Below are 26,350 nucleotides of genomic sequence, written 5' to 3'. Positions count from 1 at the left end.
CTATTTAGTAAGGAGAAGAGAAAAAGACTGCTGCGTACTATTGCTACGACTGTCCTGAGAAAATGAGCCTGAACCCAACACCCTTTCTATGTTTCTTTATCCTGGACAGCGGACTAATTAATCACTGACTGTCCGTGTGCTCCCATAGCAGATCATGGCTGTCTGTAAAAAGAGCCAGAAACCCTCAGAAGGGAAGCTAAATGTTGTTATTGTTTTTGGTAGGTAATGTGTTAAGCAGCCCAGATATTTCCGTTCATATTTGTTAATCAGAAGTGAAAGAACAATAGCACGTATCTTTAATCTCAAATTGTCTGCTTCCAGTTAGCTCATACGCTCATCAGCTTGTTTTCAATCTCAGTAGCAATAGGAAATGGCCAAACCCTCATCAGGCTCAAGTGCTTATTGGAGACCTCCAGTACAGGGTGGGTTAATGTAGTTAGCATACACCCTCTGAAACGATATACTTCATGGAATAGGGAAAGCCACCTGCCAAAACGTAAACAATTATGACTTGTATGTTGTAAATAAAATGTACAGAATATTGGTAGTGAGTTTGTTAATTTCAACAGAGGAGAAACATATCTAGAAATGACTATGCATCCTTCATAATCCATAGAATGAGGCAGTTAATATCGTGTGTGTGTGTGTGTGTGTGTGTGTGTGTGTGTGTGTGTGTGTGTGTGTGTGTGTGTGTGTGTGTGTGTGTGTGTGTGTGTGTGTCAGGCTGTTGTTTAAGCCTGCATGTCAGAACATTTGAGACCTCGCTATGGCTTTAGCCCCATTTTTTGTAACGGAGATAAAGCATCCAAAGAAACAAAAAAAAGAGATTACCAATTAACTTTTTATATTTAAAATCCAGGCAGTAAAAATTGTAGCTTTGTTCATGTGATGAAACAACTTCTGAAAACAGGACAAGACTGTGACTGTGTGACTCTGTAGACTACTCTCTCTCTACTGTTGTGGCTTTTTTTCGGACGATTTAATAGAATTGAGCAAATCGACTTGTTATGATTAAATGGAAGGAGCATGGAAGACATATCCATATAATTGCTAAAGTTCAGAATATTGTGTGTTTCACGTGCATGAATTCAAATTGATGCACATTCATACCATTTGTATAGTGCCATCAGATTAATATAAATTGCATTCTTGGGGTGTTCAATAATCCCTTTAGTGTTTACACTGTAGGCAATGGTTAAGAGCTACAGTGTCAAGCCAGGCAGCTGGTATGGGTGTGAAAGAATGACATGGCCTTAGAGGAAAGAATTGACCTATCATCTAATTACCAAGCTGCCTATCCTGAGCATCCTAATTACAGAGATGTAAGCAGCTGCATGGTGTTGCTACTCTGACTGAGAGAAGGGCGGTTATATACATTATCTATCCTACTTCTATACTGTACTTAGTAGTGGACAATCTCAATGTGAACTCAAATATATAAATACATTTATTGTCATTATTTAGCCAATGTAGCATTATTTGCTACCTAGTTCTAGCAGAACCAGCCAAATGAGATTTAAATAGTAACATACAACAGGCATAGATCAGTTTCCACTGCTTTTTCAACAAAATAACTGTTTGCTTTTTTTCAGTACAGGCACTCAGTCGTTTGAAGTTTAAAATATCAGTGTATGCTATGATATACGCCACCCTAAGGAGGAGTCACTGAGATAGTGATCTGTCCATGTGCGGAGACAGTTGACAAAGGGTGCCACCTCTCAGGGATGCTCCCCATAGGACAGCTCAGTGGGCACGATGAACCCCAAAAAACGGAGCTACTCCCAGTGTCGCCCAAGAGGCGAGACCTACAGGAGAAGAAATCCCAGAGCCCCAAAGTGGGGCAAAGCCTGCGCAGAAAGCTGCAGAAGTGCCTGCAGGGACAAGAGGACAACTCTCATCATGACCTGTCATCAGTGGAAACTATCTGCACCAAAGCTGACCACAGCAGTTCGGCTTGCCAGGATGGCATTGGGGTTGTGGAGGATACTCTACCCAGGCTTATTGAAAAGATCAGAAACATAGAAGAGAAAAAGGAGAGGGAGGATGAGGAGGCAGAGGAAGGCTCTAGTAACATTGTGGAACATATTCTTAAAGAGCTGAAAGGCATCAATAAGATCCAGGAGGAAATTTCTGACCTGAGGCAGTATCTAACGTCTGTCCGAGGCTCGGTGGACGAAGTATCTTGTTGTGTCGATGCCGTGCTCAGTGAAATGGGTGAGCTGTACTCTGGGGCTTTGGCTGCACCTCATCCTAGTCCTGTTCCTAAAACATCACGCATCAGGCGAGGAAGCCTGGGTAGACAGAACGCCATCACATCTCTTCAAGGGAGAGACACCAGTCCACTGTTGGATCGCAACGATTGTGGAAAAGATTCAGGAAGCATGCCATCTCACAGATCACCTAAACAGTGGCACGTTGACAGAGGCAGGGTCCAATCAGACCAGCAAACCAACCAAGAGAACTCAAAGCAGAGTTCAAACATGTGCATGCTCGGCCCTACGAAACCCAACACCTGCTACTTTGAGCTTCATCGCGGCAATGACTACCAAAGCACCAGCTCTTTGTCATCGTGCCGCAGTTCGAATTGTCAGGGAGCAAGCCTACTCTCTGGTGACACAGAATATGAAAGGTGGCCTTCTGTTGATATGCAGCTCAGTACAAGTGGGGAAGGACGTTGGAGTGAGGAGGACATCTGCTGTTTCACGAGCAGCGGAGAAAAGCTCGACACAGAGGAGACTCAAAGCAGCACACCGGGTCATTCTTCACACAACAGCTCTGAGCATCTCACATTGCTGTTCGGACACCATTACAACTCTCCTTCGAGTTCTTCCAGTACGACGGACTGGAGGCCCCCCAGACTACCAACTGAGGAAGAAAACCTGGAGTGCGACTGTTCAGCAAACTGCCCGTACTCGCGTAGTTCTGGTTACCACACCATGGATGCTTGTGCATACGAACTGGGTAGTGAGCCCTCCAGGAGTCTGAGTTGCTCCACTGTGCTGTTGACAGACTTTGATGATGGTTACCTGGAGCCGCATTCACTGTGCGATGACTGGCCATCTTCCGGTGACACTCTTGATCTGGGGTCTGCTGACAGTTTGGACAGAGAATGGACCGATCACAGCATGTCTAGGGATAAAGCTGGAGAATCTTTGTCAGAGTCTTCTGAGATGGAATCTGATAGCGCAGCCAAGACCCCCAATGTAGGTTTTGACGTAACAACCTTTGGCAAGGCTGTACTCACTTTTAGGTCAGCTATGAAAGGGGCTTTGAAAAAGTTGGAAGGATCCCACCCTGAAGATGTTAAAGATGATGGTGGACATGAAGCACCTCCATCCCCTGCCAGGGAATCCAGTGAGCCCAAGGAGGAGCAGAGCAGTACAGATTATACAGAGGGAGACGTCAGTCTGACAGAGAATCCCACTCAATTTGGCACTCCAAAAGAGCAGAGTGATGCTTCAGTCTACGTGGATTGTGATGAGACGCATGAGGACAAGTCATGCTCCCTTCAAGCATCCCCTCATGAAGCAATCGACTCTCCCTGCACCCCGACTAAATGTCCCTCTGGAGAGATTTCCCAGGACAAAGGAGAATGTCCAACAGACGGGGAACTGTCCACCCTTGACTTAACACCAGACAGTTGTCCAGCAAGGCAGGACGGGAGTCCGCTGGGCTCAGGGCTCAGTGCAGATGAAGTGATGTTAAGTCCAATTCGGGAAAACCACGTTCTTGACGAGGAAAAAGAAGAAAAGTCTACGGATGCCAGTCACAGAGAGCGTATGGCTAATTTCCAGCGCATTCTGAGGGAAAAGCGACAAACCCGTCATAGACTATCCAAATCTGCTCAGGGGTCCCAGGGGTCCCATAACTCTCAAGGGTCCCATAACTCTCAAGGGTCCCATGGCTCTCAAGGGTCTCAGGGATCCCAATTGCAAGACGAGTTTATCTCAGGTATTTTCTATACTATTCAATACAAATTGCTGACAAGCCCAGTAATAACAGCAAAAACATAAGTCTTAAAGCATGTAATGATCCGGTGAACTTTACGTATATACCATTAATATTAAATGTATGTATCATAATACATGTATCAGTTATAAACACTCGCACTTTTTTTTTCTTTGCAGATTGTGGGAAAGAAGATAATCAGGTTACTCATATAACATTAGCTATTTAAGCTACAGTTGTTTTCCTGTTCATTTTGGTCGTTGTGGGATAATTTTATTTATTTATTTTCCATTGCTTGTCTTTGTCAAGGGGAGCTTGTGTGCACTCCAAAGCATAATATACAACATGCAAATGATGCAGGAAATCATAGGGTTGATTTAGAACTTCATCCCGCTACTCTGGAAAGGATGTTTGTCCCATCACTTCAGTCTTTCTGTATAATAAATAGTTTATTATTGTTTCATTCATGTTGCACAAGTTCTGTTTCTGGTGCTAGCGTTAGCGCCGCTGCTTCCCCAGAAGTTTTTCAAACGATATCAGAAACTTTTACTTTGAGTGTTAACCCCAAAGGGATCTCCACTTTCAACTTCTGTTATCTGAGAAAAAGATATACAGCGACAGATGAATTTGAAGGAAAAGTAAAATAACTTACAGTATGTACTTGTGAAACCCCCCAGTCGTAATGTTGGTGGTTTTGCTAAATCCTTTCAAGTGATTTCTTCTAAATTATCTGGGGTGTCTGTTAAAGCAGTCTGTGGGCAAACCGATTTTAGAACAGCTTCTGTGGTATTGTGCCTCCATAATGTTGGTCCACCATTGCATTTTACACAATATATTTTACAATTACAGAGTTCAGCAACAGTTATAAAGGCATCATCACTTTTTACTTTTTTTTATTTATTTAACATTGCATGTTCTGAAACACCAAGAACGTCAAACTCAACCAAATCCAACTTTCCATTATTCCAACTTCACTCCTCTCATGAAACTGTGCAATATAATGTGAACGCCTTTTTAAGTCATCAGCCTAAACTCCCACATTTGAAATCTTGTAGGTCCGAGATGAAGAACCCAATCCCAGACAAGCCTGGGTCAAACCAGGGTAAGTATATACACATACAATATTATATCACAATTGTAGGTATCATTTTTGTAAAAATGTAATATGTAGCACTAAATTAGCTTGTTGACACTATTGTGACTATAACCATTTGACTATCGTGATGACACTGGAAATGTCCTGCAGTGCAGTGCAGTGCAGTGTGTGTGTGTGTGTGTGTGTGTGTGTGTGTGTGTGTGTGTGTGTGTGTGTGGGAACTTTTTATTCACTTTTATACTATCTGTGTTGGTGCCTAGTGGCGGATCTGGTCTGTATGGGATTGACAGCATGCCAGACCTGCGTAAAAAGAAGCCCATCGCATTGGTCAGCGACGTGGTCAGTATTCCTTTGTTATTAATAGCGTACGTCACATGTCACCTTGTTTGTTTTTTGTTCTTGCTTTGCTGAGTGCACGTGTTTCTATTTGTGAGACCGCCACAGAAGTCGCAGTTCTCATTTTTGGAGACAAATATGAAATCAGCCTGCTAATTTCTCTCTCCCTCCTTTCTTAAACCCAAAACTATTCCCCACAACTCTCTTGAATGCATTCACTCTCCTTGGTCAGGCTATGGTAAGTTAATAGAACCCAGTTGCCACTCCCTTTGCAACTGAAACTCAAAATATCAAGTAGGACAAATAAAACACTAGTTCCCTCGAACACGTTTGTCGACAGCATGTTGATCTCTTTGATCACAAACCTATTGTTTAATACAAAATGAAAGCATTTGCATGCATCCTGGTCCCGGGCAGCTTTTTCTTCCTACTTGATATTATCATTGCAATATGTTATCAACAAATCATTCCCCCGCCTTTTGGTTTGTATTAACACTCCCATGAAAATGTGTGGCTGATGGGTTTTGGTATTGTTTGATAGTATACTTTTTTAGTAGTCTCCTCTTCACTAGTTTCTTGAAACTAATACTACTCACGTGGGTTTTCTGATCATCTGGTAAGAATGACATCATTGGGACAAAATAATAACCCCACTCACCACCCTTACAACCACCTCGAGCCACCCGTTCAACCATACTGGCCTTCATTGTTATAGTCATATTTTGAGCTTTGCTTGGTTGTGGGCTGAATATGCATTTGATACACACTAACTCTGCCAAAAAATGTCACGTGTTGTTCAGTCTCTCGTCCAAGCCAGGAAGGCGGGGATCGCATCTACCATGGCCGCACGGTCATCAATCAAGGATGGGGAGCTGGTGAGTATAACACCTTACACCTTCAAATCCACCAAGAAATAAATACATTGTACGATTCAGATTTCTTATGTTCTAATTCAATGCATTTAAGGGTGCTAACACACCTGTAGTTGGGTTCATTTGGTCCGGACAAAAGGGAAAAAATGCGACATTGTTGCACTTTAGTTCTGGTCCGGTTCCTGGTCACACTGACTTTTTACAAACGAACCAAGAGGAAAGTAAAGATGAAGTTCTACAGACTGACTGACTAAAGTGATAGTTTTGGTGATCCTCATCCTGCATCATCAGGGCCCTCGTGAGGAAAGTAAAACATCCAGAGAAGTTCATGCAGCATTTTAATGCTTCTGATGTGTGCATTCAAGAGATTACAAGTATTATTAGACTGCAAATCGACAGCATGTTTTGATAATTAACGACAGAGACAGGACTGTACAAAAGCCCCTTTGCAGGATCCGAGATGACTGATGCGAATGTCGGGGAGCATGCAGACACGCTAACAAGGAGTATTACGATGATCTCATGCTTTACAATAGAGATAATGAACTGGCACATACAGTCAAGCACAGCTTGCGTGCATGTGTTGATTTGCATAAATAGGTTCTATGCATATTTGAGTTTAGTCGTGAAAACACCTTAAATAAAAAGTTTCCCCCTTCTGTAGAAAAACCATGTGTACAAGAAGACCCTGCAGGCTCTCATCTATCCCATATCTTGCACTACGCCACACAACTTCGAGGTGTGGACCGCCACGACGCCCACATACTGCTACGAGTGTGAGGGGCTGCTGTGGGGAATAGCCCGCCAAGGCATGCGTTGCTCCGAGTGCGGGGTCAAGTGCCACGAGAAGTGCCAAGAGCTGCTGAACGCCGACTGCCTCCAGCGTGAGTAGCGCCCAAAAAACAACAACCAAGCGTCACATGCACTACTACAAGTAGTTGTTTTAAATGGATTTTAATCTGCAATCGTTTTCTCTTGTTAAATGCATAGGCGCTGCGGAGAAGAGCTCCAAGCACGGGGCTGAAGACCGAACTCAGAATATCATCATGGCCATGAAGGACAGGATGAAGATCAGGGAAAGGAACAAGCCGGAAATCTTTGAACTCATCAGGGAGGTGTTCGTCATCAGCAAAGCCATCCACGCGCAGCAGATGAAGACCATCAAGCAGAGCGTCCTAGACGGCACTTCAAAGTGGTCAGCCAAGATCACCATCACAGGTGAGATTTGCTGAAACCAGCTTTAAAAGGAGCATCCTCTGCATGAATCTCGGCCTGCGGTCGCATGTGATTCTTGTTAATGCCGACGGTTGTCCCTCGTGTCTTTGTTCCTCCGTCGCCGCGCTAGTTGTTTGCGCCCAAGGACTTCAGGCAAAGGACAAGACAGGATCCAGCGATCCGTACGTCACCGTTCAGGTGGGCAAGACCAAGAAGAGAACCAAGACCATTTACGGCAACCTCAATCCTGTCTGGGAGGAGAAGTACCACTTGTAAGTCACCAACAAATGCCTTGGTTGGACAACGTGTGTATAAAAGTAAAACATTCCTATTGTTTTCTGTGCAATTGTCTTATTTAGTTTATATACGTTCTTTTTTTTTCTTCTTTTCCGCTAGCGAGTGCCACAATTCCTCGGACCGCATTAAAGTGCGCGTGTGGGACGAGGACGATGACATCAAGTCGAGGGTGAAGCAGCGCCTGAAGAGGGAGTCTGATGATTTCCTCGGCCAGAGCATAATTGAAGTGCGAACGCTGAGCGGAGAAATGGACGTCTGGTACAACCTGGGTCAGTACGCTGTCTGGTCATGGACACAGTTTACGTGACGTATACTGCTGGTACGGCCTAACGCTGGACAGAATTAGGAGACAACTCTCAACGATCAAAGCTAGAAACTACACATTACAGAGACTGCAGCACCTCTCTCGGTGGTGGACAGATGATAAGCACATCCTCTTCACAATATGGCGATAACTTATCTCAGGCCCTTGGGTCAAAAGATACTGCATGCAGGGCGGAAAGGAGAATAAAGTTCTTGCCGGTACTACAATCCCAACCTTTATCGCTTCATATTGTTCAAAACTTTCAAAATCATAGCAATTAGTTTTGTTTGAAATGACAACTAAATCCATCTCCAACAGCTTATACTGTGTGTGTTAAGCAAGTGAAAGTGCGCACTGCCACCATTATGCTAGCCCAGTTACAGAAGTCTATAGCTTTACTTTACCTGCTGTTGGAAGAAAACTGAACAGGAAACATTTAAACTTTTTTTGTCCAATATTTTTGCTTTGGACTGGCCGTTTGTTGACTTGGTGAGTAGTAACTACTGAATTCATCATGACATTTATTAATGCTTTGTAAAGCATAAATAGTCTACACTTTATATTAAGTCACAGAACATGCTTAACTAATACTTAACCAATGAGTAGTAACTACTGAATTAATGAGTAGTAACTACCTGATTTCATCATGAATTGCAGCATTTTTTTTTATCATTTACTAACAATTTACAAATGATCTTATTAATCATCTATAAGTCATGACTACTTCATTTACAAATGGGGAAATCATCATTTATAAAGTATGAAACCATAGCTTATTAATCAAAAATAAAACATTTATAACGGTGTTTATGAATGAGTTACTAATGAGTCTTCATGTTGGAATAATGCTTTATAAATGAGGAATTCATTGTTTATTCATGGTTTACTAATGCTAAAAAGTGTGTACTTATTATAAAGTGCTACCTTTGCTGTTTCTGAACTGAATCTTTTCGTGGTACAGAAAACTAGATGGTGCCCTTAGCGGTTGTGCTTTCACCCCTGGCTGCATGTTCTTCCTCATCTACTACGTCTGCTTTGAGTAGTTCCCCTTTCGAAGGATTGATTCACTTCTGAAAGAAGTTCTTTTCACACGTGTGTGTTTCCTGAAAGTCCAGTCGGATGTTTGTTTCAACCTCATTATCCATTATCTCCTTTGCCTGCAGGTACATTTTCATTTTATTTTAATTACATTTTTTACACAGACATGGAGTGGCCCCAAGGCCCAAATAGTCCTGCGTTAAAATACATGCAGTTCTTTTAGCGCTTGCTAATAAAAACAAGCTAAATGTTTATGTAAATCCCCAGTCCTATTCCACCAGGTTTGAAGATGAGCCCTGAATACATATACGCTATAAAAAATACACAGGAGCTGATTTTATCGGCCCCTTGTGCTCTTCAGTACGAGCACAATACAGGTTGGGTTCACCCCCACCGCTTACATCATGTCACGTTGCTTTGATTGATCGCGATCCGTTAAAAGCCCTCCATCCTCCCACCCGCGTTGCATCTGAGAGTGAGGCGTTCACTGTCTCGTCTCCACTTGATTAAAAGTGCAGAAGATCGGCATCGATCATACTCCCGCTGGAAGAGCACTGAATACGAATGTGCCAATAAATCTGCTCTAGTTTCGTGTCAACTGGGAGACACAAAGTGCTCGGTTTTATACCCCTCTGATAACCACATCAACAAAACATTCCTCTTGTCAGGAGCCGCTTTGCAAAATGAATGATCAGTCGTGTAATGTGCGCTCTGTATCATTCTCGCGCTCCGAAGCGTCTCTCTGTACTCTCCCCTCCCTTCTCCCGATGTGTGATTACCAAGAAGCGGCACACAAGTCGGAAATCGACCCCACCCCCAGCACGTACAAATTACCCTCAATGATGCGCCTGTCAGGGCAAATAGCAGGTTGTGAAGCCGAGCCAAGTGTCTCTCGCCGATCAGGCGCCGCTCCACGCACAGCCCCTCTGCCATTGTCTCCCTCACCATCAGCCAGAGGACTTCTATTAGCGTCGCCGGCTCTGCGCTGCCGTCAAACTGTAGAAACGGAACATACACACTGTCTCACACACACACCCCTGCAATAGCACTGCCAGGGTAATAGTCTGTAATTAGCGTTGCGTTAACAAGGCCGGCTTCCCACTGTGTCCTGTGTCACAGATGGGTACTGGGAGTTATGAGTCGCCGTATCTGCTTGACGCGTGTCTTTTGTGTTTTGGATTACAGAGAAGAGGACGGACAAGTCGGCCGTGTCGGGGGCCATTCGCCTGCAAATCAGCGTGGAGATCAAGGGCGAGGAGAAAGTGGCTCCGTATCACGTGCAGTACACCTGCTTGCACGAGGTACTTGGCTCTCACTCGCCGCCGGGGTCGTGGTAATGACCTAAACGCACAGCGTGTCAATCCAGCCCAGAGTGGTCGGCTCCTGTGTCAGTGAAGTAACGGCCACCACAGGACATCTGTGATAGGGATGGCTAGAAATTGCATGTAATCAGCCTCAGAATCTGTGACATAACAGTTGCATAATCCCACCTCTACCCGGAGGGAAAAAAAACAACTTTCCATTTAGAATATCTGCATAGGTTTTACTATCTCACACATCCTGTTGTAAGAACCCTTCGAGCATAAACCCCCACATTGTATATCGTAATCTGCTCTGATCAACAAAACTCATTGAAATGACCCGGCGTCTCTCTGTCCGCCTGCAGAACCTGTTCCACCACTCGACCGACATGCTTGGCCAAGGCGCGGTGAAAATCCCGGAGGCCCGCGGGGACGACGCCTGGAGGGTCTACTACGAGGACGTGGCCCAGGACGTGGTGGACGAGTTCGCCATGCGCTACGGGATCGAGTCGATCTACCAGGCCATGACGTGAGTCTGAGAGTCTCTCTCTCTACCTGTGTGTGTGTGTGTGTGTGTGTGTGTGTGTCCATTCCTCTCTTTCTGCTCTCACATCAAATTGCCTCTCGGTGGCGCCCGAGAAGCAATTTGTGCCCCCCCTCCCCCGTCGACCTCCAAATGAAAGAAAAATCAATTACAAATGTGCTGAGGATGGATTTGTCTCCATGAAATGTCACGCTCCGCACCAAATGCCCGCTAGCCGGGGCCCCGTCATTCACAAAAATCGCACTCCAATGGGGCCACGCCCTTCAGCCAGCTAGGCCTGCGGGCAGGCAGATGAAACGAGCGCTCCTAACGAGACCCCCGAGAGGATAACCAGCGAATAACATGCACATACACTTTGTTTTCTCGAAACGTCTCAATGTGAGGTGTGACAGGACGGGGAGGGGGAGGGGGAGAGGACGGCCTGCTGCCGCCCGGGTCTTTAATCAAGCTCTCTCTGCGCTCCCCTGTCTCTACAGGCACTTTGCCTGTCTGTCGTCGAAGTACATGTGTCCCGGGGTTCCCGCCGTGATGAGCACCCTGCTGGCCAACATCAACGCCTTCTACGCCCACACGACCGCCTCCACCAATGTGTCCGCCTCCGACCGATTCGCTGCTTCCAATTTTGGGGTTTGTATTCTTGTAGCGGCACACACACAGACACATACATGTACCACACACAAACACACACAGGCAATAAATATGCTTTTGTTTCTGTCTCTCTGTCTTTGTCCATCTTTTTCCTTCCTCTTCCCGTTCTCACAATGTTTTTTCCCTGTTATTCCCCACACAGAAAGAACGCTTTGTCAAGCTCTTAGACCAGCTACACAACTCCCTACGCATCGACCTGTCAACCTACAGGGTAAGATTATGATTGTATTCAATAAATATCGCCACATGATATTGTTCGCAAAAGTTATATCGTTGCGATGACGTTTAAATATATCGTTGTCAATGTCGATCATGTTGTTTGTTTTACTTTTTACTTGATGTAAAATTCTTGTTTTCATGAATTTTGGGGATAAATTACCCCATTATTGTGATATTATTATTATTATTATTATTTCGCAACAGAATTTTTTCTAATGTACTACTATCGTATGTTATTGTTATTGTGTCTTCTACCATAAGTTAAAGTTGAGCAATCGCTTACATGGGAAACTTTGTCATCTAAAGTTTTATTCTACATTTTGTGACTTTGAAATTTGAATTTGTCATCATTTATATATATATATATATATATATATATATATATATATATATGTGTGTATATATATATATATATATATATATATATATATATATATATATATATATATATATATATATATATATATATATATGTGTGTGTGTGTATATATATATATATATATATATATATATATATATATATATATATATATATATATATATATATACACTGTGACAGCAATCCTATTTTAGGGTTATGAACAGCTGTGGCCTGCTGTTCGCCTTTTGATGGTCCTTCTCTCCATTGAGTTGTGCTTAAGTGAACGTTTCTCCTCCTGTAGAACCACTTCCCTGCCAGCAACAAGGATCGCCTGCAGGATTTAAAATCCACCGTGGACCTTCTAACCAGCATCACCTTCTTCAGGATGAAGGTAGCTCTCTTCATTTTCTTTTGTGGCGACACATCTTCGTCTTTAAATGCGACACTTTGCAGATAACCCTGTTGTCAGGTGACAAGAACTATTTCGCAGTCATTCACCGCCAGCGCTGCTGTCTCCCATCTGGTGTTCAGGTCCAGGAGCTGCAGTCTCCACCGAGAGCCAGCCAGGTGGTGAGGGACTGCGTCAAGGCCTGCCTCAACTCCACGTACGACTACATCTTCAACAACTGCCACGAGCTGTACAGCCGACAGTACCAACCCGCTGACGCGGTGAGTGGCGGACTAACCGTCCAGCTGTGCCCCGGTTCCATCAGTTAATAAAAGCGCAGCGAGGCCAGATGTCTCTCTTTCTCTCTCTCTGACGCTGTGTTGTGGTCTCACCCAGAACAAGGAGGAGCTTCCTTTGGAGGAGCAGGGTCCGAGCATCAAGAACTTGGACTTCTGGCCCAAACTCATCATGCTCATCGTCTCCATCATCGAAGAGGACAGGAACTCCTACACGCCTGTGCTCAACCAGTTAGTAATGGGCTCGCACTCCTTTTATCCTCTACTGCTTTTATTCCATCTTGAGTTTCATTTCATATTCCTGCTCTATTGACAGTAGGAAAGTTTAAAATGTTCACGACACCCAATCGTTATCAATTTGTCAGGTTCCCCCAAGAGCTGAACGTGGGGAAGGTGTCAGCAGAGGTCATGTGGACATTGTTCGCTCAAGACATGAAGTATGCCATGGAAGGTAAGTCAGATATCCATCAGCCCACTAATCACTTATTATTATGTTATTGTGTCCCCCAACTCCAGACTCGCAGGTGTTAATTACGGTAACTTAAACTACTCCTAAAAAGACCAAATTTGTTCATCAACGACCTTTTCCATTGCGTTATTGAACAGCGACCGTGACGATATCAAACATGACATATCATTGACGAGAAAAAGACAAAATATAGTTTTAAAATTATAGGGTTTTTTTTGGGCTAGAATAGTTTTACAGACATATGATTTGAGGTAAAAGGACATTTGACACAGGACTAAATTAAAAAGTAAAGTAAAGCTGACAAAATGAAGAGAGAAAACATTTTGACCAAGTTGACCTAAGATGTCACGACCTTTCGTCGACTAAAACTACGAAGGATATAAATGAGACTAGAACTAATAAGCAACTCCGTCTTAAGGCTGAGACTAAATCTAAAATAGCTGCCAAAGTTGACACGGTGACTCACAAATTGAAATATGATCGTGCTTATAGTAAACTTAAAGTGTTATTATACTTCTTTGTTGAATTCTGGTTGTAAATGGTAAAAGGACTGAACTTGTAACGCGCCTTTCGACCACTCAAAGCACTTCATCCTACATGTCAATCACCCATTCATACACCGGGAGCGATTTGGGGTTAAGTGTCTTTCCCGAGGACACGTCGACATGGACGGATGGAGCCGGGGATCGAATGGCCGATCGTCTGGTTGAAGGATGACCCGCTCTACCGCTGAGCCACAGTCGTTTTGGGGTTTTTTTAATAGGGAAAACATTTTGGCTTCGGAGGGAAAGAACAAGTCGAAGAGAAGAGGAGCTCAAACTGGAAATGAGAAGAAGTTCCTGGGTAGAAACTGCAATGAAAGAGGGAATGAATAACAGTGTGTGAGAGCGGCTTATGCCTCCCAGGAGCCTCTCTGTGATTTCTCTCTGCTCCGCTGTACTGTACACACCTGACTGCCTCTGGGAACCGCTGGTGCTGTACACCAGCGGTTCCCAGAGGCAGTCAGCTTTCATCCCAGCCCCCGTACTCAAGAGGAATCCCCGACAAAGACCCTCACTTCCTCTCTTTCACATACCGCAGCACGCAAGTGGCGGCCCCTTCATTTCCAATCCGCTTGAATATATTAAGGGATGGAATGAGTCCTGAGAGATTTTGCTACAGAAGCACGACCAAGGAACACTTCAGATTTAAGAGCAGACGTGGTTTTTAGTGGGTCTCTATAAAATGATACTCAAGTGCCTGGGTAGAGTTAGGCTGAGTGTTCCTATTGCTGCAGGTCCAAGACCAGGTCCAGTCGAGTCCGAGCCAAGGCCAAGTCCAAAGGCAGTTGAAACAGAGTCCAGAGCCAAGATAATAATCAATAATCTATAAACGATGTTGATCAGTCTTCTAGCATCAAACTAATCAATTGCCTTGTTGATTGCCGCTGTTGAATGCAGATAAGAGAAACGCTGTGTCGGTAGAATCAAACAAGACTTTGTACGAGCAAATCAGCAGCCAGAAACAACTTGACCTGTTCTCGATAGCAGAGTCCAAGACAATTCCCAGTCCATCAAGACCAGAGCCACGAGACCAAAGCAAGTGCAAGACTTCTCGAAACCGGACTTGAGTACTATAGCCCTGTAAATTCTCTTTTCAGTCAGTCTAGACATTTTATTTCAATGCATATACGGGCATGGGAGGATTGTTCTAAGACTTTAAAGAATATGAACCAATCTTGTATTCTTGAAATTAGGATTATGCACTGGCACGACCATTAAGGTGGGAGGCCTGTGAGAAACACATTAAAGAAAGCGTGGTCTAAATCCTGACTTTTAATCCATCGATCGATGACCCTCGATGTTTCCCATGATGCAACTCAATGGCACAACCTCATTCCAGGCTCTTGTGTCTTTTGTATATGCAGAGCACGAGAAGCAGCGGCTGTGTAAGAGCACCGACTACATGAACCTGCACTTCAAAGTCAAGTGGCTCAACAATGAATACGTCAAGGAGCTGCCGAACTTTAAGGGCGTCGTTCCCGACTACCCATCGTAAGTGCTTTTGACTTATTCTCTCATAGGCACAGGGAAAAAGTTACATTTATTCTCCCAAAACTTTATTATCAAATTGATTGATTGATCCCTAACCTAGGTAATAGTTCAGGATATGATACCAATAGCATAACAAATACATTAAATAAATAACTTGTGTTGTCTTTATTTTCCCTTGCAGATGGTTCCTACAGTTTGTGCTACAGTGGTTGGAGGAGAATGAAGATGTATCTATGGAGTTCATGCATGGAGCCCTCGAGAGAGACAAAAAAGACGGAGTACGAACATTTAAATTGCCCCTTTTATCTGTTGTTACCTCTTCAAGAATTGTTGAAAGCATGGATGTTAAAACATCCAGACAACAGACCCCACTAAACTGTGATTGAACCAGGATTGTTGTGGGTTGCACATCAGCCTGGGCTGTTAGGGTTCTAAATAAAACTCTCAGAATCCTGAAGGGATTCTAGATGAAACCTTTGTAATTTAAAATAATTCTATCTAGAACCCCCTGAAGGGATTCTAGATAGAAACCTTTGTAATTTAAAATAATTCTATCTAGAACCCCCTGAAGGGATTCTAGATAGAAACCTTTGTAATTTAAAATAATTCTATCTAGAACCCCCTGAAGGGATTCTAGATAGAAACCTTTGGAGTTTAAAAGAATTCTCGTTAGAACCCCCTGGAAGGGTTCTAGATGAAACCAAGGGTTCTTGGTAGAAACGCCTCTGTGGATTCCAGATACAACCCTTGGAAGTTGAAAGTGTTTTTGTTTTTTCAACCCCCCTTTATAGGTTCCATAAAGTGCTTCAAAACTGTAATCGTTGGTAGGAACCCCCTCTGTGGGTTTTAGATGAATCCCTTGGAATATGTAAGGGTTCTCAGTAGAACCCCTCAGTGTGGGTTCTTGTTGGCACCCTTAGAAGTTGGAAGTGTTTTGGATATATATGGTTCTGTGAAAGGTTTTTTTTCTATTTTGGGGGGAGTGCGGTCCCAGGACAGGGATGTCGTATGTGTACAGATTGTAAAGTCCTCCGAGGCAAATTTGTGATTTTGGGCGACACAAAATTAACTGAATTGAAATTGAATTCCTAAGAGTGTAAGTGAATGTATTTGTTTGTGTTCAGTTCCAGCAGACGTCTGAGCATGCTCTGTTCTCCTGCTCTGTGGTGGACATCTTCACCCAGCTCAACCAGAGCTTTGAGATCATCAAGAAACTGGAATGTCCGGACCCTGCCGTCATGGCTCAGTACAGCCGCCGCTTCTCCAAGGTACGCCCACTGCACTGGATGGTGGAGCTGCTCCCAAGCACAACACACAGGAAACGGCACAGAGCTGCTGTTTGTAACTCAGGACATGAAACGTGTACATTTCTATACTTGATAATGAATTCACTGTCAATGATCACGAAGCAGCTTGTCACTGTGGTTAGTGTTAGAAAGAGTATGAGGTGAATTACAAAACTGGCCTCTGGAGGGACGTTCACTTTTTTTTTTTTTTTAAGGGAATTTGATATTTCCTCATTAAAAATAAACGTTGAGTTGGACATAATACCCCCCTCCAGGAGGCGCGCTGCACAGTTTGTGCTCCGGGATTTGCTTTCCTGCATGCCAAAGAATACATTACAGGACATTTGGGGATCTTTGTAATATAATAGTTGGGAGGGAGTTTTTGTGGGTTTCCCAGTCCCCACTGGGAAAGGGTTTGTGGTGAATATGTAATTAGATTTTAAATTGTTTCAAATGAAATTTAGTTTTAATACATTTCTTCCTCTTTATCTACAGACTATTGCCAAAGTTCTTCTGCAGTACAGTGCCATACTGACCAAGAGTTTTCCTACTTACATCGACAAGGAGAAGATTGTGAGTTGTCAACACCATGAATTTGTGATTTTGAGGATAGTTTTTGCACAAAAACTCACCAATGGCTCCACCATTACATCAACAAGCTTGTTTTTGAATTACACTAGTGTTTCCAGAGTTGAATAATTCCGTAAATAAAAAACAAACTATTTTTATACAGCAGCGAATGCAATCTCTGTAGATACTGAAGAGTTCCTGCTCCATGTGTGTAACGTGTGTGTCTTCTATGTCTGTGTCATCCCGGTTCCTCTGGCAGCCGTGTGTCCTGTTGAATAATGTGCAGCAGTTAAGAATCCAGCTGGAGAAGATGTTTGAGTCGATGGGTGCCAAACAGGTGAGACAAATGCCGTTGATGGATGATGAAAAAAACATATACTAACTAATCAACTAAACATTTTTTACTCAAGCATGAAACGTGTGTATTCTAGAGGCGGTTGCTGGTACAACAGTTGTGTTTGTGTCTCTGCTGTGTCAGATTGCAACAGAAGAAGCGCTGGTAGGTACAGTAGTGTAGTTGAGACCATGTGAAGTAGTAGTGCTGGATCAGGACGGAGTCTGAACTCTTGACGAGGCCGTAGCAGAAGTTTAAAAGCTCTGTACGCCCTCAAGGTGTCTGATGTGATGCTGTCAATGAAAACATCGGCAGGAGAATATTGAGACACTAATTAAATCACATCCTCTCATAGTGTCTTCAAGTTAAAACCCCTGGAATATAGTAGGGTTCTTGGTAGAACTCCTTAGATGGGTTCTAGATGAAACAATTGGAATTTAAAAGGGTTCTCTGAAGAACCCCCTGGGTGGGTTCTCGATGAAACTCTTGGAATTTAAAAGTTTTCCCTGAAGAACCTTCTAGAAGGGTTCGAGGTGAAAGCTTTTGAATTTGAAGGGTTCTCTGAAGAACCCCATAGGTGGGTCCGAGGTGAAACCGTTGGAATTTAAAAGTGTTCTCTTAAGAACCCCCTGGGTGGGTTCTAGATTAAGCTTTGCAATATAAAAGGGATATCTGTAGAACCCCCCCTCCCCTCCCCCCCCCGGGTGGAATTTAGATGAATCCCATCGAATTTAAAACACTTTTCGGTAGAACTCCTGAGTTGGGTTCTAAGTGAAACCTTTGGAATATTAAAGGGTTCCTAGTGGGTTCCAGTTGAAGCCCTTGGAATTTAAAAGGATTCTCCGTGGATGAAACATTTGAAATATAAAGGTCATTTTTTATTAATGGAATTTTTGTATTATTTAGATTTCTTTTTTTTTTAGTATGTAGTGCTCTATCCTATTTATTGTAGCTGTCGTGTTTATTATTTAGATTTAGTTTTTTAGTATGTAGTGCTTGGCCGGTTGTAGGACTGTAGCGGTTTGATGTTCTATTTAAAGTTTCAACCAGTGCATTCACTTTACAATTAAAGCAAAATAAAATGGAGGAAGAAGAGGAGGAGAAGGAGGCGGAGGAGATGGAGGAGGTAGGTTTCCATCATGGTCTGAGCACGGCAGATATTTGTGCATATTAACATCTTTTGGACGTTTAATCAGTTTAATGGTGCGCCGCTGTATTGATTATTTCCCTCTGCTCTGGCTTGGGCAGCAGGTCGTAGCTGAGGATGAGGAAGCGAAGGCTCTGGTTGGTACTGTGGTTGGTAGCAGATTAGACGCACTGATGGTAGACTAGTAGATCCACAGTCTTACACATAGCAAACCCCTCTTTAGCATTTAGCCTTTACAGAAGCCCGGTGTAGACTGTTCCAGTCTAGTCACTTTGCTGACGTTGATGGGAACCAAGTATTGGACAGTAAGAGCTCTGACCTGATGGTGGCGTTGGATGGAAAGTCAGATGATCATCAAATAATTACAATTCATCCCGAACAAATGCACTCAATCCAACAGTCGTTGAGATGTTTCATTCAGCACCACGAATGTCAACTGTTCATGAAGGTGCTGGGCGAAAAAAGTCAGGGGATGATGAACAACTGCTAGCATGGAGAAAAATAATACTTGAACAGTGGTGGAACATTGGAACAGTTACTGGACTGCTGATGTAGCTAGCTATCCCTGGGTCCACTTCTTTTTTTGTTTTCTATTCCGATGGATACATTTTTTTTCTCCTTTCTTGGACTCGGCTTCTTTCTACTGATGTGGATCAACAAAATGAATTACCACGACGCCAGTGGTCCATCAACCTGGTTCATGTTCTTTGCAGATGACACCGATCTACAGATTTAGTGTCAGCTGGAGCTGAGGCAGCGGAGAGTACCTGTGTGACACACTGTGGAGACCTTTCAGTGTTGTTGTGTTGTCGTCCTTATGATGTTGTCTCCCTCGGTTCCCTGGGTCAGTATGTTGAAATCACCCATTTAGCTTCTAGCCTACTGTTGTTATGCTCCTCCAGACGCCCTCAACTTTGCGGGAAAATTTTTCTTGACTTTTGACAGTGATAACCCCACAGTGGCTGAACGGATTCTGTTTACTAGTCAAACTGCATTTGATTCATCCATGACCCTTTATTATTTTGCATTTCAAAATCAAGAGGCACACATGGCCTGGGTTGGGCATCGGGTCGAGAGGTTAGCTTCCACTCTCTTGTTGTAGCTAGCTAGTTACATGCCTCTCTGTGGCCTCGCAGGGCCTCATGAACTTAAACGGCTTTTTATGGGAGAGTGGAGTGACAATCTTTCTTTTCTTTCTCCTTTTGTTCTCTTTTCTAGCACAACAATAGAATGCTAGCATGGCAGGCAAGTCCTCCGTACATGCAAACATGTTTTGTGAAGCATGTTAGCATCTACTCAAATGTCCGCCTCTCCACATGAAATATTGCGTAATATTTTTTGGAAAGAGAGGCGCGTTGAAGTCACCTATAATGAGACTAAATCATGTTGTGTTGTCTTTTCGCTGCCACTAGTTTGAGAGTGAGGATGAGGAGGAGGAGGAGGAGGAAGACGTAGGGGAGGATGTGGAGAAAAATGAGGTTGAGGTTTGTTGCGGTGATCCTCAGGAGTCCCAAGTCCTCCTCGTGTGCCCTGTCATTCCCACTCACAGTGACACTCAGTCCTACTGACACAAGACGTCCCTTTGGTTGTCGTGGTTACTGTGTTTTTAACACATCCTCTGTGGTGATTTCCCCTCCATTTTATTTATTTTTCACCCTCTTCCAGTGGCGTTTGCCTCCCTCGAAACCGGTCACTCATATCCCCTGAAACAAACGGTTATTTCTGAACTTTTTCTCGTTTCATTTTCTTTAATCTGTGTTCCTTTTGTGTGTGTTTTGGTTTTTGTTATTTGAAAAAGACTGACGAGGAGAAGGTGGGTGTTAGAAAATACAGCATGTACTTTCCAATGTGAAGAAAACATGCAGTATTTGTTCATTTCAGTTTTCAATTTCAAGAGGCTTAGAGTTACAACCGATTACTTTTTTTTATACTTTTTTTCCCCCTTAATCCCAAAACATTCCCACCAAAGATGGACGAACCAGTGGAAAAGGTAGGTCACACGTACAGCAGCACTCTGTGTGACGGCCATCGATCCTCCGTACTCCCATTTTAGTGGCAACTTAAAGTGAATCTCCAAATGGGAAACAAATTAATTGAGTTAGACCTGTGTTGCCCCACGGCCATTCCCGCGTAGACTGAAGGTGCATTTGGAGACAGGAAGTTGAGTTCAGGCGCACAGACTCATGAGTATTAATACCCTCATGCTAAATATACTCTCGGGGCCAAACAAAACACATCCAGCATATTACAAACAATCCATTCCTAGTAGCTGCCTCTCCTCCCCTGAAGCCTTCCCAACCTCTCAGTCTCAGCTCACTAATGGCGCCCCGCGCGATCCTGACAGGCTATGAATCAGAAAGGCCGTTGGATCCTTCGCTTAATGAGCCACAGCAAGGCTTCAGCCGTACGGCTTAGCTCTCCTGCAGGCTGTGCTTCTCTAGATAAAGCCACAGTGCACACCTTGGGGCAGGTAATCCACCGTTTCCTACTTGTTCCCGCCTCCTTGTGCCTGTGAGACGTGTAAGTCGCTCGTCTGTGGTATTAAACCTTTTTTTTTTTTTGCTCCCTTTAAAAGTTGGAGACTGCTGATAAAAAGGTGGGTTTGCAAATTCGGACCTTCTTTTTTGTTTTGGGCCTCGACATTTTATTTTTGCAGATAGTAGTAGTGTTTTCTTCAGTCATCACACACAATGCAATGAGTCAAGCCGATTTACAATCTAGTATACAATATGACTGAGAAGTCAAAAGGAGCATAACTTTGTTTTGATTTGTTAAATGTAAGTGTTTGGGGCGTCTCTGTTGCCTCTTAACTGGTAAGACGCACGTCTCCTGCAGTATTAAACTTTCTTTTATTTGTTTTGTGCTCCCTGCTAAAGTTGGAGTCTGCTGGTACAAAGGTGGGTTTGCTGGGATGTCTGTGTTGTATTTTTAATTTGTTTTTAAATACTCTAAATCACAGGGCTTGCGATGGACAGTACATCCTCTCATCCCTTTGGTTTGATGGTTACTGTCGTTGTTTTTTTAAACCTTGGATTCCCACTTTTAAGCCCTGTATTTGTTGTTTCCCAGTTTCCAGTTGTCTTTATATGCAACAAATGACACTAAATGGACAACTAACCGGTGCCCTGCTGGGATTCTGTCCTCCTCTCTGCAGATGGACGCCGAGGCCAGTGACTTGCTGAACGACCTGCAGGTGAAGCTGAACGGCGTGCTGGACGAGCTCAGCAGCACGTTCGGGAACAGGTAGCCCGACCCCGAGCGCCGCGCAGTGCTTTCCCGCTTAAACCGGTTCATATTGATCGACCCTCTCTCTCTTTTTGTAGCTTCCAGAGCCGCATCAACGACTGCATGCGACAGATGGCGGCGCTGCTGGTCCAGATCAAAGGGCCGCTCAACGGCAACAACAAGAACCAGGTGGACGGCGACTCCGACAACATGCTGCGGCCGCTCATGGACTTCCTGGATGGAAAGTGAGTGGGTCGAGATTTGTAATCGTTCATTTATGTAGTCCCTTCTTCTTCTTCTTCTTCTTCTTCTTCTTCTTCTTCTTCTTTCTATCCATCTATTCGTTCATTTATGTAGTCCCTTCTTCTTCTTCTTCTTCTTCTTCTTCTTCTTCTTCTTCTTCTTTTTCTTCTTCTTCTTCTTCTTCTTCTTCTTTCTATCCATCTATTCGTTCATTTATGTAGTCCCTTCTTCTTCTTCTTCTTCTTCTTCTTCTTCTTCTTTTTCTTCTTTCTATCCATCTGTTCGTTCAATTATGTTGTACCTTCTTCTTCTTTTTCTTCTTCTTTCTATCCATCTAATTGTTCATTTATTTTGTCCCTTCTTCTCCTTTCTATCCATCTAAGCGTTCATTTATTTTGTCCCTTCTTCTTCTTTTCTTCTTTTTCTTCTTCTTCTTCTTCTTCTTCTTCTTCTTCTTCTTTCTATCCATCTAAGCGTTCATTTATTTTGTCCCTTCTTCTTCTTTTTCTGCTTCTTCTTTCTATCCATCTATTTATTTTGCACAAATCATTTGGTAAAAGTCATACATTAGAAGAACTTCCAACAATGCTAGCACCAAGACAGGGTTAACGCACCTGTGGTCCACGTGTCTCATTAACTGTGTGTGTGTGTGTGTGTGTGTGTGTGTGTGTGTGTGTGTGTGTTCACCCACAGGCTCACACTGTTCGCCACAGCGTGCGAGAAGACGGTGTTGAAGCGCGTGCTCAAGGAGCTGTGGAGGATCGTAATGAGCAGCCTGGAGAAGACCATCGTCCTGCCACAGGGCAACGACACCTTTGTAAGCTCAGCGGCGTTTGTCACTAATTTGGCTTTTAGAGGCAGAAAAAAAGAAAAGAAGCAGCGACTCTATTTTCTTTCTATATTTTCTTTTTTTCCCCAGGGAGCACAGATTCTCTCAGCTGCGAAAGAACTGGGTCAGCTCTCCAAACTCAAGGTATCATAATGTCTTTGTCTGCTTGACGCCGTGTTAAATTCACCCCCAGTGTTGTACGACCGTCACTCATCTGTGGCGTCTCTTTGCTCATCATTCGGACGTGCAGGATCACATGGCAGGGGAGGCTAAAAGCCTGTCTCCCAGGCAGTGTGCCGTCATGGACGTGGCACTGGACACGATCAAGGTCAGTTTGTACCGCGGGTCTTTGGTTTCCTCGGGGATGCTGGGTAGACGGGTCAAATTAACCTCATCAACTATTCATCCATTAATCAGGTACCCTGAGCGGTCATGCAGGCAACTCAAAGCTTTCGGATTTAACCGGCCGGGGGAAAGACGTGTGTGTGGTGGTTAAAGAGGCTGAAATGAAGGGTGAAGTGTAAAATGTTTTGAATAAATGTTGAATTGGTTCTGTTGGTGTGAAACCTAACCTTCAGTTTTTGCTACTGGAGTTTCAAATGGACTGCTGAAAAGTAGCTCTGACTGCAACACACACGGAGTGAGAGTGACATTACTTCACAATAACTTGACATGGCGAAAAGTCGTTTGCTGTTGTATAAAAAACAAAACAAAGTAGCATTTTGACCAAGATAAAGCGAACCTCCAGATGTTCATACGGCCGACTCACCTCTGTTTCCTCTGCAGCAATACTTCCATGCGGGAGGCAACGGGCTGAAGAAGGCGTTCCTGGAGAAGAGCCCCGAGCTGTCCTCGCTCCGCCACGCCCTGTCCCTCTACACCCAGACCACGGACACCCTCATCCAGACCTTTGTGACCACCCAGCATGCACAAGGTAGTTCAGACCGCTTCCTAATGGGCCAACTAAAAGGGTTAGAGATGTAGAACTGCATTGCCCACGGTAGACCAGCAGAGGGCAGTACGTGATAAACAAAGGCCAAATATCCCCCTCACCCTTTTGTTTCAAATTGCTGGACATTATCTTTGACGTGTCATTGCTGTCTTCTCTCTGTCTCCCGTGCTGCCTCTGTGCCAGTGCACAACGGGAAGGGCATAAGGTTAACCCCCAGTGAAAAAGTACAGCCCAGCAAGGGTAGGTTTCACTAGGACTCATCCGCCAGCCCTTCCTCTCCATCCTGCCCTCTCTTTGCCACATTTTCAGTTTAGTCACTCCGTGCCGCCGAGGTGGGTGAGGTCGACCCCGAGCCCTGACCCCTTTCTACCTGCACCCCCCCTTCTCATACGGACCCCGCATCATCAATCACAGTGTATTTTGCCGCCTGCATCGGGCCAAATGGAAGCTCATTGATTGTGTGCGTTTGAACCAGGTTCAGGCGTGGACAAGCCAATCGGCGAGGTGTCCGTCCAGGTCGAGCTGCACACTCATTCTGGGAACGGGGAGCGGAAGGTCACCATCAAAGGTCTGTTTGACTTCTCTTGACACAAAGCGAAATATGTTGTTTTTAGTTTTGTCTCACTTTCTGATTGCTTCCCGTCCTTTGTGCACATTTCTAGTGGTGGGCGCCTGCGACCTGAAGTGGCAGACGTCAGGCATGTTCCGGCCCTTCGTGGAGGTCACCATGATCGGGCCTCACCTCAGCGACAAGAAACGCAAATTCCAGACCAAGTCCAAGAACAACAGCTGGTCTCCCAAGTACAACGAGACCTTCCACTTGTGAGTGCCTGTGTTTTGTCTGTCCACGAATATTGTAATTATAATATAATTGTGATTGAAGCTTTTCCACAGTATTTTTACTAATTTATACTGTACATTTTTTATTTATTTTTTGATTGATGGTCTCAGGGAACGGGCCAAACAATGTGTTGTTAAGCCATAAAAAATTGTTTATTGGTGTATGCACAAAGTAAAATTAAATCAAATTATTTTGAATAAATCTATAATACAGTGCCCACTTAAAATTATTATATTTTATGTGAATTTGTAAATTATGCAGACATTGCCAAATATTAGGCAGTCTGAACATATTATGATGCTAATGTACAACTAAGATGTGAATCTGTCAGTCCAATGTTATTACGTCACAAACCGAACAGGCAGACATTTTATTTCTTCTCCAAAATTGAATATATATATATATATCTAGTGTTTACACTAGATATATATATATATCCAGTGCAGTATTCCAGTTTATTTAGAAAAGGTAACTGCAGGCCGTGGTTTGTGCCACCATAGATCCAGAGCTTGCGTCTCTCTCTCTCTCTCCCCCCTACAGCGCCCTGGGTAACCAGGACGGCTTCGAGTGCTACGAGCTGCAGGTCTGCGTGAAGGACTACTGCTTCGGCCGCGCGGACCGAGTGGTGGGCATGGCCGTGATGCAGCTGAGGGACATCGTGGGGAAGGGCAACTGCGCGTGCTGGTGCCCGCTGGGCCAGCGCATCCACATGGACGACACGGGCCTCACGGCCATGCGCATCCTCTCGCAGCGCTCCAACGACGACGTGGCCAAGGAGTTCGTGAGGCTGAAGTCGGAGACGCGCTCGGCCGAGGAGGGCAGATGAGGGGAGGTGGAAGGGGGAGAGGGGTAAAGACTAAAGACGGGAGTGCCGGGACGGGAGCGCCGGGACGGGAGCGCCGGGACGGGAGCGCCGGGACGGGACGGGAGGCCTCCTGGTTCCCTGATAAGAGACTGTTTTCTCAGACCTGTCGTGTGTCTGAGCGGCTGCTGACTGTTTTGTCAGCGCTGACACGCTTGTCACCTTCACGCCCGGGGGATTTTTTGGACAAACACTCACTGTGTTAACCGAGCTGCCACACACACACACGCACACACACACACACCGGCTCGCTCGAGCTTCACACTCACCAGTTGCAGCGACCACTTCCTCTTGTCATTTAACCTCTCTGCCCCACATCCCTCATCCGCTGGAGCAGCTCAGGGCCAAACAAAGTTCCCACGACCCCTAAGTGCTGTTGTGCAATAACCCCACCCCACCCCACACACACACACACACACACACACACACACACACACACACACACACACTCCCTCACCTGAACCCCCTCATAACCTGGCCGTGGTTTTTATTTTTACGCCTTATACTCTGCAAACTGTGAATGTGTGAAGTAAGGAGAAAGTTTTTTACGGCCTGCCAATTATTGATCATGAGCTGATAAGATATCGTACCTTACGAGTTACGTCTCAGTAGGAGGTACTTCGACTTATGACCCCTTAATCGTGCCCCTTCGTTTCGGTGATTCAGTTAAATGTGTGCCTTGCCATCTGAAACCCC

The 26,350-nt window shown here is 44.3% G+C and overlaps 2 protein-coding genes across 2 annotated transcripts in view; both read left to right on the top strand.

Moving 5' to 3' along the window:
• The window catches only part of unc13bb (unc-13 homolog Bb (C. elegans)), a gene marked incomplete at its 3' end in the record, with an annotated part of 61,908 nt that extends 36,290 nt beyond the window's left edge, over window positions 1-25,618 (top strand). The window contains exons 11-40 of the mRNA XM_079234667.1: window positions 5,004-5,050; window positions 5,305-5,383; window positions 6,181-6,255; window positions 6,917-7,136; window positions 7,243-7,470; window positions 7,598-7,739; window positions 7,864-8,033; window positions 10,292-10,407; window positions 10,773-10,936; window positions 11,428-11,578; window positions 11,742-11,810; window positions 12,481-12,570; window positions 12,711-12,848; window positions 12,964-13,094; window positions 13,229-13,314; window positions 15,239-15,365; window positions 15,547-15,643; window positions 16,490-16,633; window positions 17,147-17,224; window positions 17,481-17,558; window positions 21,857-21,945; window positions 22,026-22,172; window positions 22,864-22,987; window positions 23,090-23,143; window positions 23,250-23,327; window positions 23,786-23,933; window positions 24,135-24,191; window positions 24,427-24,519; window positions 24,614-24,773; window positions 25,333-25,618. Coding sequence (XP_079090793.1) covers window positions 5,004-5,050; window positions 5,305-5,383; window positions 6,181-6,255; window positions 6,917-7,136; window positions 7,243-7,470; window positions 7,598-7,739; window positions 7,864-8,033; window positions 10,292-10,407; window positions 10,773-10,936; window positions 11,428-11,578; window positions 11,742-11,810; window positions 12,481-12,570; window positions 12,711-12,848; window positions 12,964-13,094; window positions 13,229-13,314; window positions 15,239-15,365; window positions 15,547-15,643; window positions 16,490-16,633; window positions 17,147-17,224; window positions 17,481-17,558; window positions 21,857-21,945; window positions 22,026-22,172; window positions 22,864-22,987; window positions 23,090-23,143; window positions 23,250-23,327; window positions 23,786-23,933; window positions 24,135-24,191; window positions 24,427-24,519; window positions 24,614-24,773; window positions 25,333-25,618 — 3,666 coding nt within the window. The remainder of the gene's footprint in view (window positions 1-5,003; window positions 5,051-5,304; window positions 5,384-6,180; window positions 6,256-6,916; window positions 7,137-7,242; window positions 7,471-7,597; window positions 7,740-7,863; window positions 8,034-10,291; window positions 10,408-10,772; window positions 10,937-11,427; window positions 11,579-11,741; window positions 11,811-12,480; window positions 12,571-12,710; window positions 12,849-12,963; window positions 13,095-13,228; window positions 13,315-15,238; window positions 15,366-15,546; window positions 15,644-16,489; window positions 16,634-17,146; window positions 17,225-17,480; window positions 17,559-21,856; window positions 21,946-22,025; window positions 22,173-22,863; window positions 22,988-23,089; window positions 23,144-23,249; window positions 23,328-23,785; window positions 23,934-24,134; window positions 24,192-24,426; window positions 24,520-24,613; window positions 24,774-25,332) is intronic.
• LOC306751781 (uncharacterized protein) lies at window positions 1,725-4,177 on the top strand (the record flags this gene model as incomplete). The annotated part of the gene is made up of 2 exons (XM_079235419.1): window positions 1,725-3,951; window positions 4,128-4,177. 2 exons carry the CDS (start codon window positions 1,725-1,727, stop codon window positions 4,175-4,177), a joined length of 2,277 nt encoding a protein of 758 aa, XP_079091545.1.
• Window positions 25,619-26,350: the final 732 nt, after the last annotated feature.

This window comes from Taurulus bubalis (genome assembly GCF_910589615.1).
Source record: "Taurulus bubalis genome assembly, chromosome: 19".
Classification (NCBI taxonomy): domain Eukaryota; kingdom Metazoa; phylum Chordata; class Actinopteri; order Perciformes; family Cottidae; genus Taurulus; species Taurulus bubalis.
Note: the sequence above shows the minus strand (reverse complement) of the source record. Positions and strands in the feature narration are given on the sequence as shown.